At 47.2% G+C, this 16,732-nt stretch overlaps 1 protein-coding gene across 2 annotated transcripts; it reads left to right on the forward strand.

Annotated features, from left to right (window-relative positions):
- Positions 1-9,075: 9,075 nt before the first annotated feature.
- LOC125517490 (phosphatase IMPL1, chloroplastic-like) lies at positions 9,076-16,116 on the forward strand. 2 transcript variants are annotated; one of them, XM_048682696.1, is made up of 16 exons: positions 9,076-9,404; positions 9,897-9,964; positions 10,094-10,227; positions 10,610-10,698; positions 10,816-10,873; positions 10,969-11,021; positions 11,222-11,320; positions 11,450-11,563; positions 12,010-12,115; positions 13,285-13,408; positions 13,675-13,901; positions 14,048-14,280; positions 14,383-14,632; positions 14,710-14,855; positions 14,967-15,297; positions 15,386-16,116. In XM_048682696.1, exons 1-16 carry the CDS (start codon positions 9,144-9,146, stop codon positions 15,964-15,966), a joined length of 2,874 nt encoding a protein of 957 aa, XP_048538653.1. In that variant the 5' UTR covers positions 9,076-9,143; the 3' UTR covers positions 15,967-16,116. The 2 variants fall into 2 exon arrangements, with proteins under 2 accessions (XP_048538653.1, XP_048538652.1); XM_048682695.1 differs by lacking the exons at positions 13,285-13,408; positions 13,675-13,901; positions 14,048-14,280; ... (2 more) ...; positions 14,967-15,297; positions 15,386-16,116 and adding an exon at positions 12,424-12,811 and having other exon boundaries at positions 9,082-9,404; positions 12,010-12,111.
- The last annotated feature ends 616 nt before the right edge of the window (positions 16,117-16,732 follow it).

Genomic DNA, 16,732 nt, shown 5'->3' on the forward strand with positions numbered 1-16,732 from the left:
GGTAAAATAATTCATCTTAGTAGCAAACAAGGAGGAGATGACGTGATTGAAGAAATTGTGTTTCCATGTTCGTTGTCCCTTTTGAGGTGATGACCACATACATCCAAGTGTTATTTTCATACTTTTGATAGCAGAAAGAAAAATCCGTGTGTAATATTGATGTTCATATGATAATAGGTTGACTCTGTTCATATAGTACTGGTGACGGATATTTATTCGAACTATTTGGACTCTTAATTGCATTCGCAAGCACATCCATATTGGAGCTAAGGTATAAAATGACACCGTAATTTTGTTAATATTTTTTATATTGATGTACTGTTGTGAATAATGTGCATGCCCCTGCAAATATTATTATTTGTAAATAAATGATTGTTATCGTATGATATGAAAAAAAATTATGAAGCCGGAAGAAATTAAATGTTTTACTCATATGATATTAAAATGTTATTATCATACTATTATGTTTAGTGGTTGTTTGGATAGCAAGTAATTACCCTCGGTTTTGTCATAACTTGTTGTAAGAAAATTAGCTTTTACTAATAGTCGTTTTTTCAAAAGATCGGTTTTTGCATGTTACGAGAACCAGTTTAGGATATTTTAGGGGTAGTTAGAGATAAGCAAACAGAGTTTTAGTTTGTGACGCTAGTAGACGAGTTTGAGAAAAATTAGATCTCTAAATACCCGATAACCAAACAACCCCGGAAAGTCTAAGAAAATGATTCTAGAAACAAACCGACTATTTGTAACGAAAATACGATTATTATTTTAGTCGTATGATATGTAAATGTTGTCATCGTACTACTACTAAATGTTCTGTTACTAATTGTTTGCAATGTAAACATGTATGTTGGTTAGGTACTATGGAAAATTTAGTAGTGTACTATGGGAACGTCTTACGCGACGGTCCATTGGGGGTGGATGTGTCCTTGTGCGAGTCGACTACAGTTGTAGTGAGAGACATGGTCAATGTGGGTTACGCAGCAGTTAGAAGGTGCATCCGAGAGGTGTTTGGCCCAGGGATGCAGGGGAAAAAATGACAATGGAGGCCTTCGTCGTTGACGGAGGAAATGATGGGACAGTTGCCCGTTAGGGTTTGCGGCCGGTCACAGGTGATCGGTCGTGGGGGTCGTACATGAGGTTTGCAAGCAATCCCAATAACTCAATGTATGGTCAGCCGATGGTGTATGTGGATTTCATTTCAATCACTGATGTTGCCGGATGCAGTAGCAGGGGTGGTGAGGTCGAGTTGGCCATCACATCAGCCCCTAGCGTCGGCCCATCGGAACCGATGGGCGGCCAGCCAGTGTATGACACAGAATATTGGTCTACGGCCGTTGACATGAGCGAACACGTGGAGGGATTGCCGGAGGCGCTAGATGATGATGATCATTCTTCTGCGTTTTCGGAGTCGAGCGAAGAAGAAGATGTTCCTCCTCAGAGGGCGGTCGCGGCGGCACTACAACCTGGGTTTTTACAGGATATGAGCATCACCAACGAATTTCACTCTGCTTCTGGCCTAGGAGTGGGGAGCCTGGAGGTTGGGCAAGTTTTCCCTGACAAGAATTCTGCTTACCAGGCAATGGGTAGCTATGCAATCGGCATCCACCGCCAGCATAGAGTGAAGCAGTCTGATAAAAAAGAGTTGAAGGTCATATGCATCCACACCGCGAAAGGTTGCCGCGGAAGAGTTCTCGCTAGACTGAAGCCTGGGGTATGTCAGTCATGGCATATCACAAAAATAGTGGAGCATACCTGTGAGCAAACTGGGACTCTTTCAGATCACTGCAATGTGACAGCAAAATATGTGGCACAGACGATGGAAACAATTGTGCAGGGAAGTCTCAACATTAGTGTTAGGGCTCTGCAAAAAGATGCAGGGGATCTAATTGGATTCCCTGTTAGCTACAGCAAGGCTAGGCGTGCGAAGGAAAATATATTCAAGAACTTGTATGGTACCTATGAGGAGGCATATTCTTATGCCCCTAGAATGCTTCATCAAATAGCAAGTGTTAATAGGGGGACTCAAGTTTGGTGGAGAGAACGTCCAAACCCAATGAACCCGGGTGAGCTAATCCTGGACCGCTTATTCTGGGCATTCGCCCAGACTATACAAGCCTTCAGGCACTGTCGCCCGGTATTATCAGTTGATGGTACCTTTCTCACTGGAAAGTACAAGGGCACACTATTGGTGGCGATTGCAGCGGATGCAAATAATCAGCTTCTTCCTATTGCATATGCATTGGTCGAGAGCGAGAACAAAGATAGATGGTTGTGGTTCCTGAGCTGCGTGAAGATTGGTGTCGTGAAAGAGCGTAAATGTGTTTGCATCATCTCTGATCGCAACACTGGATTATTAAGCGCTCTTGAAATAATTAAGGCATCGGAAGAAGAGTGGGGCTGGCCCGATCTAGAGGGAAGGTGGTGCATGAGGCATTTGGCAGCAAACTTTTACTCCAAATTCAAAAACAAGGATTGGTTCAAGTTATTCAAGAGGATGTGCATGCAAAAAACTGAAGCCAAAATGAATGCGATCTGGGCAGGTATCAATGGTGAGATCGACCGCGCGGCCTTGCCACAGAGAGAAGTCCGGAGGGGTCGTAGGACGCCCATAAATTTGAGCCAGTGGATCCGCGAGAATTACCCTCATTTGGACAAGTGGGCGCAAGCTCATGACACAGGGGCTCGATATGGAATAATGACCAGCAACATGTCAGAGGTGTACAATGGTGTTCTTAAAGGGGTGCGAGCACTGCCTATCACAGCCATAATTAAAGAAACTTGGAACCGGACACTGTCATACTTTGCAGACAGGGTCACCGTCGCCAAAGCACAAGTTGAATTGAACAAGCCATGGTCCGAGAATATGCAAAGACATCTGGACGAGAAAGCAAAGAAGTCCCAAAGTCATGGCTGCAGGAAAGTGGACACACTTAGGAATAAGTGGGAGGTCAATGTGCGAGCCAAGTACGTTAAGGGTCACCACAGAGGATCAAAAAAGCAAGCTGTCACCCTTGGCTCAACCTCCTGTGAGTGCACTTGTAACAAGCCCAAGCTTGAGGGCTACCCTTGCAGTCATGTGCTCCGGGCGGCTGCTGATCAAAAAATCAGCATCGAGCCATACATATCGCCGTACTTCAACATGTACAATCTGTACAACACTTGGAACGGTGAGTTCTGGGCTTGGGGCATTGATATGAACTACAAAATGTTGTGGCCAGATGGGCCGAAATGGGTTCCGAACGCCGACTTGATGAGAACCGCAAAGGGACGACGTCAGTCTAGGCGTCATCGCAATGACATGGACCATAGCCAGATGGGAGAACCAAGGCGATGCCGCGTTTGCAGGTGTCCTGAACATTCACGCAGAGACTGCCCGTATCGAGCCAACAACAACGCATGATGTTGATATATATGTACTCGCCATGTCTATTTATATTTCTACTCGTTATGTGTACTTATATTAAATTTAAATTGAATCTCTTTGTATTATTGTACTCCTAATGTTAACTTCAGATAATTAATGTAAATCATATCTCTTTGTATTTTTAAGTTAATTTTGATTTGCATTTGTATTTCTGTCTTCCTCGTAATTTATATTTGTATGTTTGTGTGCAGGTTATGGGTGAAGTGCCAGTGCTTTTGCAGGAGCCCCATGACGCCGGCCACCGTTGCCACCTATTTTTGAAACCAAATACTAAGCATGAATATCGGCCTTTCAGACTTCGAACCATAAAGAAAACATGGCCAATACACAATTCTTTCCTTGCTCACCTTGACGCTTATGGACTACAAGGTTTTGCTAGGCTCACATCATGCGACGACCAAGTACATTCGGACCCATCCCTTTTGACATCCCTCGTTGATCGGTGGAGACCTGAAACCCACACCTTTCACTTTCGTTTGGGGGAGCTTGCACCTACACTGAAAGATGTTTCTATGATCACTGCTCTACCAATTAGAGGTGAGCTGGTAGTCTCTCCACGAGTGTCTCCATCTTGGGCATTAGATATAGCAGCCCGTCTTGGGATGGAAATGCCAGAATCACAACGTTCTGGTAACCCTCGGGGCATCCCACTCGTCTGGCTTCATGATAACTTTCGTAATTTTTCTAGCTTCGCCAATGAGGAGACGAGAAAAAGACATCTGTTTGCGTATTTGTTGTGGCTCCTCGGGAATCTATTTCCAAATTCACATGGGGACGTTGTTGTCCCTGGTCTCATCTACATTGCAGAGAATATGGTAGATGAACCTTTACCCGAGCAGCCAAAATACAGCTTCGGTTCTGCCATGCTATCTCATACATACAGAGGCTTGTGTGATGCCACGCAAAAACCTCTTTCGCACAAAAAGTTTCATTACTTTGTGTCGCCTATGAGTTTCTACAGTTGTGGTCCTGGGAATACCTCCCTGTAGAACGACCTCGTATAGTACAACCCGTATACCCATACGACTTTAGCGAGGGTGCCAGCGCAACTATGGCCACCAGGTGGACAAAGGCACGGAAACGTTGGTCTCCAGATATTGCAAAAAATTGTTACCCTATGTACCACCAGCAGTTTGAGATACTTGATGAGGCAGAAGTCACATGGAACCCGTGGACTCAGGACCAGCTACAAATGGTCTTTGATGCTCGACACTTCACACCAGGCATGTTGACCGATAGTGCATTCTGGCTGACTCGCTGCAACTTATTGTTCCTGTGGTGTGTTGAGCCTTACAACCCAGAGCGTGTAATGAGATAGTTCGGTCTCTATCAAGAAATTCCACCACCTTTTCCCAGACGTATCGACGAGGAAACACATAAGTAAGATGTGACATCCCTAAATAGTTAGTGTCATTTTTAATTTACTAAACTCACACTTTGTTACATAATTTGCAGGCTAACCAATATGGGCAGGGGTTGGAGTTTATACGATTGGAGGGAAGAGAACATTGAATGGGTACACAAGTGGGAAAATGAAGCGCTAGCAGATATAGTGCATCAACTTAGGTATATTTTATTTACATTATTTTATGTACATTATTTTATTACGATGATCATATGATGCATGAAGATGCTTTGCTTTCATCACAACGGTTTATGTAATTTAATTTTGCAGACCATACGATGGAAGTATAGATCAAGCGTATAAGCAGTGGTACTGCATGAACACACGTGCTAGCCTGGCCAGTCAGCCAGCTACTATACCAACACATCTCACACAAGAGGAGCAGGCGCGAAGACATGTTGAGCTGCATGCAGCTTACTATCGTGACCAGATGGTAATCACTTGTAAATTTTTTAGGTCCATCATTTCATAATCATTTAAACTAAATAACATCCAAATATTGTTCAGCTTCAAAATTGCAACGAAGTAGGGCAGATGGCTACGGATAGCATGCCGGCCCAGGGCCCATCTCGCAAGACATTCCAGAAACGTTTTCAACAATACGTGGCAAAGAAGTTCAGATGCGGTAGAGGCGACGACGTTGTCACTGGAGCATACAACATGCCGGTAGCGAGGTCAGCCAGACCGAATGCAGCGCCGTCGTCCAGACCGAGCGAGGCGCGTACGAGCCATGGGCAGTGCGGGAAGGGTCCGAGTACTAGAACGACATTGCCACGACATGACTCATCTCTGCCCCTGCATCGCTCTTCTTCGATGCAGCTTCGTCAGGGGGCAGACATCTCAGGACCATGGCATGGGCTTGGATTCGATGCCCGAGCAGTTTCTTTCCCCTAACCCATATGCATATACAGGATATGATGCATACACCCAAGGTGAGGGATCTCAGCCGTATCTCTCCACGTGAGGGATCTCCATGCCTGAGGAGACTCGTGTACCAGATTTAAACCAGCACCACGTACAATGGCCAGACAATATAGGAGAGGGATCTGATTAGGTAGGTATGTTTACATTTCAATGCATTTACAATGATATCATATATTATCCTCTAACAGTTTGTTTACAATGTTTCTATGTGCAGGACATACCTGATGTTAATTGGGGCGATGAGAACACCCAACGTGGCGTCAACACAGGCCTCCGGGGAGCATCACATGATCATGGCGTCAACACAGGCCTCCGGGGAGCATCACATGATCATGGCGACACGGTTACATCATTAGTTACAGAGTTCTTCGGAGGGGACGTTATTGGCCCATCTTTTATCCCCGCGGAGTCACAACCATACGCCTACAATTACGCTTCAGGTTCGCAACAAGGATTCGCGACTCCACCACCTACGCAGGACTCGCAGACACATGAAGCCGAATTGGAGTACGGTCGCGGTCTTCGTGTAACTCGGCCACCTAATCGCTTGTCGCCTTCCGGTCGTAAGGAAAGGCCAGGTGGTCGTCGTAAAGTAGGGTGATTCATCTATCCACATGCGCGACCCATTGTATCTACATATGTCTGTATCAGACTTTTCGATTTGAACATGTATGTATGCTGAAATAAAAATGCACCAGTCAGGAACAATTTTTCCCGCCTATATCTCCCGCCATACTATCCCGCTCCACTCTTTTGCTTATGTTAGGCCGAAATGATTTTTTTTTTAATTTTGGCTGATGAATACTGTGCAACCATTGCCCATCTTAGACATTGAAAAAAAAATATTATCAGGCAACGCTTTCCCCTCAATATTTTCCCGTCAACGCTTTCCCTCCATATGTTCCCGTCACCCGTTTCCCGCCAACCCCTTCCCGCCATATCTTCCTGCCACCCGTTTCCCGCCAACCCCTTCCCGCCATATGTTCCCGCCAACCCTTTCCCGCCAATACCGCAGTCGTTCTTTCCCGCCATTTTCTCCTCTCTACCTATAAAACCCCCTTCAGACGGAGGTTGATAAGCATTCGAGTGTAGTGTAGGCGAGATGTCCCATTATCCTTTCGATCGTAGTTTTCACCCTGGGATGAGCAGCACTCTTCTGAGGCTAGCTACCGATTTCAGGATGGACAATAGGATAGTTCCATGGGACGAACTCACCGGTAGTGACACCATAATGAATGAGTTGGATCACCAATTACGTAGGTCTGGGTGGCCTGAAAGGACCTATGAGGAGGTACGCAAAGAACTTCTTAGGTTGAATGCAAGGTGGAAGAAGGTAGTGGAGCCGAAGAGTGAAACTTTTAGAAGGACCGCAGAAAAGCATCCATTTTTATGGACTGAGGAGAGCGAGGACAAAGATGATATCTTCATGCCGCCGCTTCCGGGTTCTGCATCGTCAAAGGGCAAGAGTTCTGCATCGTCCAAGGGCAAGAGTACTGCATCCTCGAAGGGCAACAGTTCTTCATCGTCCAAGGGTAAGAGTTTTGCATCCTCGAAGGGCAAGATTTCTGCATCGACGGAGGATGACGATGATGACTTCATGTAGTTTTTAAGTTGTATTCCAATTGTACCATTTAATTCAGATGTACTTGCATTATTAGTTTGTACTCTCTTATTGTAAGGCATTATGTTCTATCTTAATTTCATTTTGTAGTTGTTGCACGATGTTCGATAATTAGTGGAGGGAAAGAAAATGCCACTACTTTATTCTAAAACTATATTTTTTCCATCACGACAAGGTACAACTGAAAATAAGATACAACACGACAAGGTACAACTGAAAATAAGATACATCGTAGAATTTAAATAAAGCTACATTTAACTACTGAAATAAAGCTATATTAAACTGCAAAAATAAAGATACAAATAATTGCGAAATTTAAAATACTACCATAGGAATCTACTGAGTCCAACGTGGATATTTTCCTTTTCCATCGCGAGCTTCTTCTGCTGTCTTGGCCTGACGAGCCCGTTCTTTCTTTCTCTGCCTCTCCACCTCACGAGCCTCCTTTCGCTGTCATTCCTGCTCCTCCATGCGACGAGCCTCTTCCCTGTTTTTCTTTCCTAAATCCTGAAAAAACCGGTGTTGCCCCATATAGTATTCTTTTAACTCTCTCTCTCTCTTGCTTTGCTTTCTCCTCAGCTTCCGCCTTCTCGCGTCGCTCTTCCGCATAGAAACTATTCCACGCACGGCGACTTCTTTCACGAATCTCAGTCACTGCCCAAGCCGGCATCTCCGTGTCAATCCAACGATAGTACATGCACAGAGGCGGAGGAGACTACAACAAGAAACCAGGATGTTATTAAAGAATCTATCAAAATACCAACAATATCTATTTGTGATGGTTAAAGCATACCGGAGGCTTGTCGTACTCTGAAATAGCTATGGGTGGATCTTCTTCATAATTGGTGCACATGAAAAACTTCATGCCCAACCAATCTGAAAAATCCGTAACCTCCTTCACCTTGCAAAGATCGCCACACCAACACCGCAGGACTGCCACCCCCGGAGGCAAACTTGCATTCTTCATTTTCCTCGACCTAATGCTTTGATCCGAGCAAGGCAAACTCATACCGACTGAAAATATGTGTTACACACTTTGCGCAGTGTCGATTTCGAGAATGGCTGGACGAGAGCCTCGGTGTCTCCTTTTATAAGCTCAGACGATAAATGATGGCGAGAAAATTAAGCGGGGATATTTAGGATCCCTGTAGTGTCGGCACAATAGCTTCCCGCAGCATCGGATTCCCAATGCCATCGCATTCGCTGAGGCAAAAGAAGCAAAGGCAGGACTGATTCCCGGGCGAAAGAACCAAAAGCGTCCATATTCCCGCGCGTCGGAGTCACCGCCGTCAGTGTCGCTGTCGCGCCTCGGAATCAGCGTCGTTTGCGCACTGTTGCGCGTGCAGCAGCACAACACATGCCGCCTCGGCTGGTGGCGGCGTGGCCCACCTGTTGGGCCTGCGCGCAGCAGGCCGTGTCGGCCGGGGAGCGACAGCGGCAGCGGCTGCCGCCTCACCCGGTGGCGGCCGGGCCCACCTGGCGCGGCCCGTTCCGTCGCGGCACGCTGCACTGTACGAAGGCCGTTGTGCCCCGCGCGGCCGCCTCCTGCGGTGGCGGCAGGGCCCGCCGCCTCATGGCGTGGCGGCAGGTGACACGTGTCGCCTGCCGCGCCTGCCGCCACTAGTGAGGGGATCTCTTTTGTTAATTTCGTCTGTAGAGGGTCTCTTTTGGCAATTCCAGTGGGCAGAGGTTCTCTTTCGATAAAAAATCGAAGCGCAGCGGGAGGAAAACAACAGGAAGGCATCGAACCCTTTCTCTCAGCACCAATGGCACGGTATCTTCTCCCTTCCTCCTCCACCACCGCCGCCTCCTCGCTCCCGAGGAATGCCAGGGCCTCGCCGGCGCCGATCCTCGCCCTCCGCGCGCTCGCCTCCAGGTCCAAGCACGCGCGCTCTCTCATGGCGGTGGCGTCGGACCAGCCCGCCGCACCCAGCAAGTACCCGAAGATGGCCGCTCCCACCACCGGCCCGGTTCCCGCCGACGAGCTGCTCGGCGTCATCCAGGCCGCCGCCAAGGCAGGCGCCGAGGTGCGTTTGCGATTTCCCCTTTTCTCGTCGGCGCCCCCTTGGTGTGGTGGGGTTGACTCCGCTAGACGATTGCAGGTTCTGCGGCTTCTGCCCGTGGTACGATCCGTAGATTGAATTGCTTGCTCCCATTATAGCGACGATTGCGCTGCCACTTAGTTTCAAAGAAAGAAATGCTAGTCGTGTAGTTGAATTGGCAGGTGCTGCCGTGCTGGTTAATGTGCTGCCAACTACTGGTTTAATTTGTTTCCGGGGATAAATTTGACAAATAGTTCTGCTAACCAGGAGAGGATAAACATATGGGGTATAGCACGACGCTTTATGGGTTGCATAACTCATCACATTTGAAGTGCCCAGTTCCTCATTTTCGTAAGAGGGGCTGTGGTACTTGAGTACTTCCATTCCATGCCCTTGTGCAAGTTCCTCGCATCCTCCTCGTTCCAGTTTTGATGAATAAATTCTCAGCCAGTTTTCCTTGTCTTCCATCCGTTTTAGGTTGTGATGGAAGCTGTTAATAAGCCGCGTAATATCCAATACAAAGGGGTTGCAGACTTGGTGACAGAGTAAGAATGCTTCTCATGTATACTCTTATTTTTGCATATGCTGTTGATTTCACCGGTGTATGAACGCGGACCTTAAATTTATGCATGTGTTCTCACTTGGTGAATTTATTGTTCCATCCTTCTGTTCAGCACAGATAAGCTGAGTGAATCAGTCATTCTTGAAGTCGTCACCAAGAATTTCAAAGACCACCTCATACTTGGGGAGGAAGGTGGCCTTATTGGAGATTCTTTGTCAGAGTATCTCTGGTGCATTGATCCTTTAGGTTTGGCTCCTTTATTAATACTTACCATACAATCATTCCTGTAGTGGGCTTAACTGGGATTTTTCTATCATGAACAACCATCGTTTATAGAATTGGATGAATAAATTCCTGTAGTGTTTCCTTGATTCTGAGGATTGCTTTATTTTTCGGACATAAGCTGTGCACTCACTATGGGTTAGTCTGTTTCACTGATTTGGAAGGTGACAATTCTACGTAGATTGCTAAGCAATAGAATGATTTATGACTGGCACCTAATTTCACTGAGGCATTCTTTGAGCCATTTTGACTAGAGAATATGTAATACAATCTTTATGTTTCAATTTAATTCATTTTCATGATCTTCTTCATAAACGATCCAATGCAATGAGTTCCTCTTGTTTAGATGGAACAACAAACTTTGCACATGGTTACCCCAGCTTTTCTGTATCCATTGGCGTTCTATTCCGAGGCAAGCCTGCTGCTGCCACTGTGGTATGTGTATGCATGTATCATTCTTGAACCGTATGATTATGGAATATTGGAGACACAAATTATAGGTCTTAGAAATAGTTTCTCTCTGTACTCACATATTATTGCCATCTCATTTAGGTGGAATTTTGTGGTGGGCCTATGTGCTGGAACACTCGTACAATTTCTGCATCTTCTGGTAGGATCTTTGATCAATAATTGGCATGCTTCTTATTCTGGTTCTGGAATATACCATGACATTAGTTTTTAAGGCTCTGTTTGCTCCTTGAACAGGAAAAGGTGCTTATTGTAATGGGCAAAAGATTCATGTCAGTCCAACAGAAAAGGTAACCTATTTCTCTTATTCAACTGTACAAGTAAGGATACGTGCACACCTGTGTGTACCTGCCATGAAAACCTTCCAGTGATCATACTCAATGTATCTGTTCATTAAAGTATTTCAGGATGCAATTATAATTCATGTAATATAAATAGTTCGTGCAGCAGATACGGATTTATAATATATTATCTTTAATTGATTCTCTAGGTGGAACAATCTCTTCTGGTTACTGGGTTTGGATATGAACATGATGATGCATGGCTGACCAATATAAATTTGTTCAAGGAATTTACTGATGTTAGCAGGGTAAGTGAATCCTCCCCTGATTAAAATGGTATTACCATGGGTTCAGTAACAAGGAAACCAAACACCGCCCACTTTTCTTCTTTATGATGTTTCTTTAATCCTTCTTTTTTAAAACGTACTTGCTTTCAGGGAGTACGAAGGCTAGGCTCTGCTGCTGCTGATATGTCCCATGTTGGTCTAGGCATTACCGAAGCCTACTGGGAATATCGGCTTAAGCCGTGGGACATGGCTGCTGGTGTTCTGGTAATCCTTTTTACCCCATGGAATCAGAGTTGCTAAATAATCATCAGTCTGGTAGAAAGTGGGACTGGCTTATTTGCTTATTTTCAAACCTTACCATCTTTTCATTCAGATAATCTTTTCTCATGTTTACGTCTGTATTCTCATTATTTGGGTTGAAATTTTAATAGAGTTAATCTTATCTTAAGGGTATCATTGAGCAGTTCTGAACTAATCTTTGGAAGCAAATTTTATGTAATCAAATCTTGAATTCTCATAGTAAAAGGTATCAGAGTGATGTGTATATTCTGAAATGTATTTATCTAGCAGTCTTAATTTCAGTTAGATAAATTTCTACTCATTGATCCTGGATGGCTTCTTCTTTTTTCCTTCTCTATGCAACTCTTTAATCTTTACTCTGTGGAGTTTGCCAGTATAATTATTTGATGAATTTAGTCATTTTTCAACAGATAGTTGAAGAAGCTGGCGGGGTAGTGACACGCATGGATGGTGGAGAGTTTACAGTCTTTGATCGTTCTGTTCTTGTTTCCAATGGCACTGTTCATGATCAGGTCAGTTTTTAAAAAATAGCTTCTTCTCTTATTTGCTGAAAATCACCTCCTCTAATGGTATTACAATACCAATATACCATACTAATAATATTTCAAGCATTGATGGTTATATCCCCAAAGGCAAAGGGTCAATCTGAAAAACTTAAAAGAGTCCACATTAGACGATGCATCATACTAGGGGATCTCCAAGCTTAGGGTGTTTGTGTTGTTGGCGTATGCTGTATGGATTACCTAGAGCAATGATAATTCCGCTGTGTTGTTTCTTGGAGAAATTGTATTGGGGGGATGATGAATCATATTACTCAATTGCAGCTTTTGGAGCGGATCCGGCCTGCTACTGAAGACCTTAAGAAGAAAGGAATTGATTTCTCCAGGTGGTTCAAGCCTGACAATTACCCTACTGACTTTTGAATCACGCAGCCCTTCAGCTACTTGGTTCTCTGTCAAGCGACCATGCACTTACACTGACAATACATTTCAAGGCCCTCCGACCAAACGGATCGAAAATTAAAGCCAAACTTTACTGAAGGGGTAGAGCTCGAATGAGATCCTCACTGGATTCCTTTTTGCTTTGATGATAGAATGTATCAGAAAGAAAAGAGTGTTGTATCGTATGCATGGTCTCTGCCGGTTGTACTTGGGAAAGATATAACTTCCAATTTTGTTAATCATGGATAATAGCAAGGCTTCCAACAAGACATACAATGCTGTGCCGTGGAACTTGGTGCTTTTGCCGTTTCTCCATGTAAGCCCAATCCTGGGGGAGAAATGTGATGTCATCGTCCTTTCTTTTTTTATTTCAGCACGACTGGTTTCTTCCTCCTATCCTATAGTTGTATGAAACTAAGCTGGTGGGTACAGATGAGCTGCAAATGCGCGAGATAACCGTGGATTTACCTCCAATAAACCTCTTAGTTTTGCATTGGGCATATTGACATGTGTATCAGAATTCAGAAACGCAGCAGAAAAGTTTCTACAGATATTTGGTTAGCCCAGTAACAGAGCACTGCCGCTGCCCGGTGCATCCCAGCGCAACAGCCGGGTTTTATTTGCCTTCTGGATAAGACAGCACGGATGGATGATAGATCATGTGAGGCTCAAATGGCACACTAGAACTAGATAGAACAACCCAAAGGGAAATATCTTGTGTTCCAGCATTTTTCCTCTTGCGAGTGCAGCCCATGCTCCTCGTTCCTCCACAACTATCAGAAACAGAAGCGACCACAAGCTCGACGATATCTGTCCCTTGGGAGAACTGCAAGTTTGCCTCTGAAGACCTTCACCCTGTGCTCATCATGTAAGTCACACTTTCTACCTTCCTAAATTCTTCTGACCTTTTTATTCCCATGCTCACCCAGTTTTGCCCGATTCAGGCAATTGCAGTTGCATTTGGCCTGTGTTCTGCATGACAATTCAGTGGCAATTCTTTAACTGTTTCTTCTCTGAATGTTTTGACTGCAAAACTTCTCAAACAACACACTAGTTCACTCTGCTTTTCCCATGTGAACTTGGTTTTCAGTTGGAACTGACATCTCTTCCCTTCCTCCACCGTATGAATTTCAGGTTAAGGATACAGGCTCCGTTGCATTATCATCCGATGACCGCCGGACCAAGATGGCGCATCTGCGCCTGCGGGAACATTCAGCAAGGAACTTCTTCCCTGCACGACGCCGAGGTGAATTCCTCTAGATACGGCGAAAGGAAGGGGAACCGGAAACACCCGGGCGCCTACATTGACAAAGATGGTGAAGCGCGGACCTTCGACCGGAAGAAAATATCGCGGAAAAGAGGTAAAAATCCTACCTTCACCGGTTCCCCTCGTTTTGCTTGGTTTACACCTGCACTAAAGTTCAGCAAAGGAGGGGCATCTGCTTGGCGAGTGCCATCGTTTCCTGCCGTTGAAATGGTTTTACAGCTTCAAGTCTCATGCATGCAGGGGGTGCAATGAGAGGCCGCGGCTGGAAGTACGGCTCCGGGTTCGTGGACGGCGTCTTCCCGGTGCTCAGCCCCATGGCGCAGGACATCCTGGAGCTCGTGCAGAAGGGTACAGACGCCGCCAAGGTCTGGGAGGCGCTGGACAGCGTCCCTCCCACGCACGCCCTGTGGGACGACGTCCTCAACGTCGCCGTCCAGCTCCGCCTGAGCCGGCAGTGGGATCCCGTCATCTCAGTAGGTTCCCCCAAAACCCCGCACGCCGCGCTCGGTTTCTTCAGTTGAAGCTCTGATGGACGACATTTCGACGGTGTGATTCCTCAGAGAGTGTCTCATTAGGTCTGCGAGTGGATCGTGCACCGGAGCTCCTTCCGCCCGGACGTGGTCTGCTACAACCTGCTCATCGACGCGTACGGCCGGCGGCGGCGGCTGGGCAAGGCGGAGGCCATGTACGCGGCGCTGCTGGAGGCCCGGTGCGTGCCGACGGAGGACACCTACGCCCTCCTCCTGCGCGCCTACTGCAACGCCGGGTCGCTGCACCGGGCCGAGGGCGTCATCTCCGAGATGCGGGAGCACGGCATCCCTCCGAGTAAGAAAGTCTCATTCAGGTCAGGACAATGCAGGCACTCACACCGACAGACAGATTCATGGTGGTGTTCTCTCCAGGCGCGACCGTGTACAACGCGTACCTCGACGGGCTGCTCAAGGCGAGGTGCTCCGAGAAGGCGGTGGAGGTGTACGAGAGGATGAAGCGGGAGCGGTGCCGGACCAACACGGAGACGTACACCCTCATGATCAATGTCTACGGGAAGGCACGTCAGGCAACTTTTTCGCTATGGAAATGTCTTCATCACCTGACTGAAAAAAGTGTGTTGTTTTCGATGATCACCATTCTTGAGAACTTGTTCTTGTGTCAATTGCAGTCGAAGCAGCCGATGTCGGCGATGAAGGTGTTCAAGGAGATGCAGTCGCTGGGGTGCAAGGCCAACATCTGCACCTACACGGCGCTGGTGAACGCGTTCGCCAGGGAAGGGCTGTGCGAGAAGGCCGAGGAGATGTTCGAGGAGATGCAGCAGGCCGGGCACGAGCCCGACGTCTACGCCTACAACGCCCTCATGGAGGCCTACAGCCGCGCAGGGTTCCCGCAGGCCGCCTCGGAGATCTTCTCCCTGATGCAGCACATGGGGTGCGAGCCCGACAGAGCTTCCTACAACATCCTGGTGGACGCCTACGGGAGAGCCGGCCTCCACCGAGGTACGTACGTCAATCATCAACTCCTCGAACGCCGGCTGCTCCGACGAGGTGCCGAGCCTGACCGCCATGGGGTTTTTGATGGACGCAGAGGCGGAGGCGGTGTTCGAGTCGCTGAAGCGGCAGGGGATGGCGCCGACGATGAAGTCGCACATGCTGCTGCTGGCGGCGCACGCCCGGTCCGGCAACGTGGCGCGGTGCGAGGAGGTGATGGCGCAGCTGCACAAGTCGGGGCTCGCCCCGGACACCTTCGCGCTCAACGCCATGCTCAACGCCTACGGCCGCGCCGGCCGCCTCGGCGACATGGAGCGGCTGCTCGCCGCCATGGAACGCCGGGGGACGAGCGACGTGGGCACGTACAACGTGGCGGTGAACGCCTACGGCCGCGCCGGGTACCTGGAGCGGATGGAGGCGGCGTTCGCGTCGCTGGAGCGGCGGGACCTCGCCGCCGACGTGGTGACCTGGACGTCCCGCATGGGCGCCTACGCCAGGAAGAAGGAGTACCGGCGGTGCCTCGAGATCTTCGAGGAGATGGTGGACGCCGGGTGCTACCCGGACGCCGGGACCGCCAAGGTGCTCGTCGCGGCCTGCTCTGACGAGCGGCAGGTGGAGCAGGTCACCGCCATCGTCAGGTCCATGCACAAGGAGGCCAAGACCTTGTTCACCATATGACAAAGTGTGAAGAAAATCTTGTGTTAATTAGTTAATGTAGACTTAGATAAAGATTGATCATTCATGGATTGTTTATCTTACGAAATTTTGTTCTTTTACGAATCTAAAATGAATTGATATGAAAAGTATTTACAAGTTTGATTCAGCAAATCGTCTGTACAACAAATGTGCTGATCCCTGTGAGATTTGGGGCGTGTTCGGTTCAAGTTGTGAACAGTTTCTGCATTGCATACACTTCTCAACCTAGTATGGTTGAGCAAAAATAAGACCTAATGCGCCATCTACAAATTGTTTGGTTGCCTGCATCTAGGCTCACTGCATTAGGTAATACGCAAGTGCACTTTGTTTGGTTGTCTGTATTGGCCCAAGCAACACATGAACAAGATGTTTGAGTGCATACGGCGTACTTGGTATGCTACCTTGTACTCTAGTTGATGAGCTTACCCACAATAATCACACCTGGCACACCAACGCCACAACACAGTAATGTTGATGAACTGGGCAAAGGTGATGAAATTCTTCAGCTTCAGCCCAAACTGGCGATCCACCTTAGCACCTTCCACTTTGACATCTCCAACTTTACCACTGTCAACACTGCTGCCTCCGTGCTTTCACATCCAGTCGGAGTAAGCTTGTTCTGCTGCCTGCCTAGTCTTGAACTCTCTATGGCTGCTATTGCTATACAATGCACTTGTGCACTGGCTTCTTCCCATGAACTGTAAACCCTTGGAGCCTTACCGATGAACACGGCACACCACTTGCCCTA

Source organism: Triticum urartu, chromosome 6 (genome assembly GCF_003073215.2).
Source record: "Triticum urartu cultivar G1812 chromosome 6, Tu2.1, whole genome shotgun sequence".
In the NCBI taxonomy this organism is placed as follows: domain Eukaryota; kingdom Viridiplantae; phylum Streptophyta; class Magnoliopsida; order Poales; family Poaceae; genus Triticum; species Triticum urartu.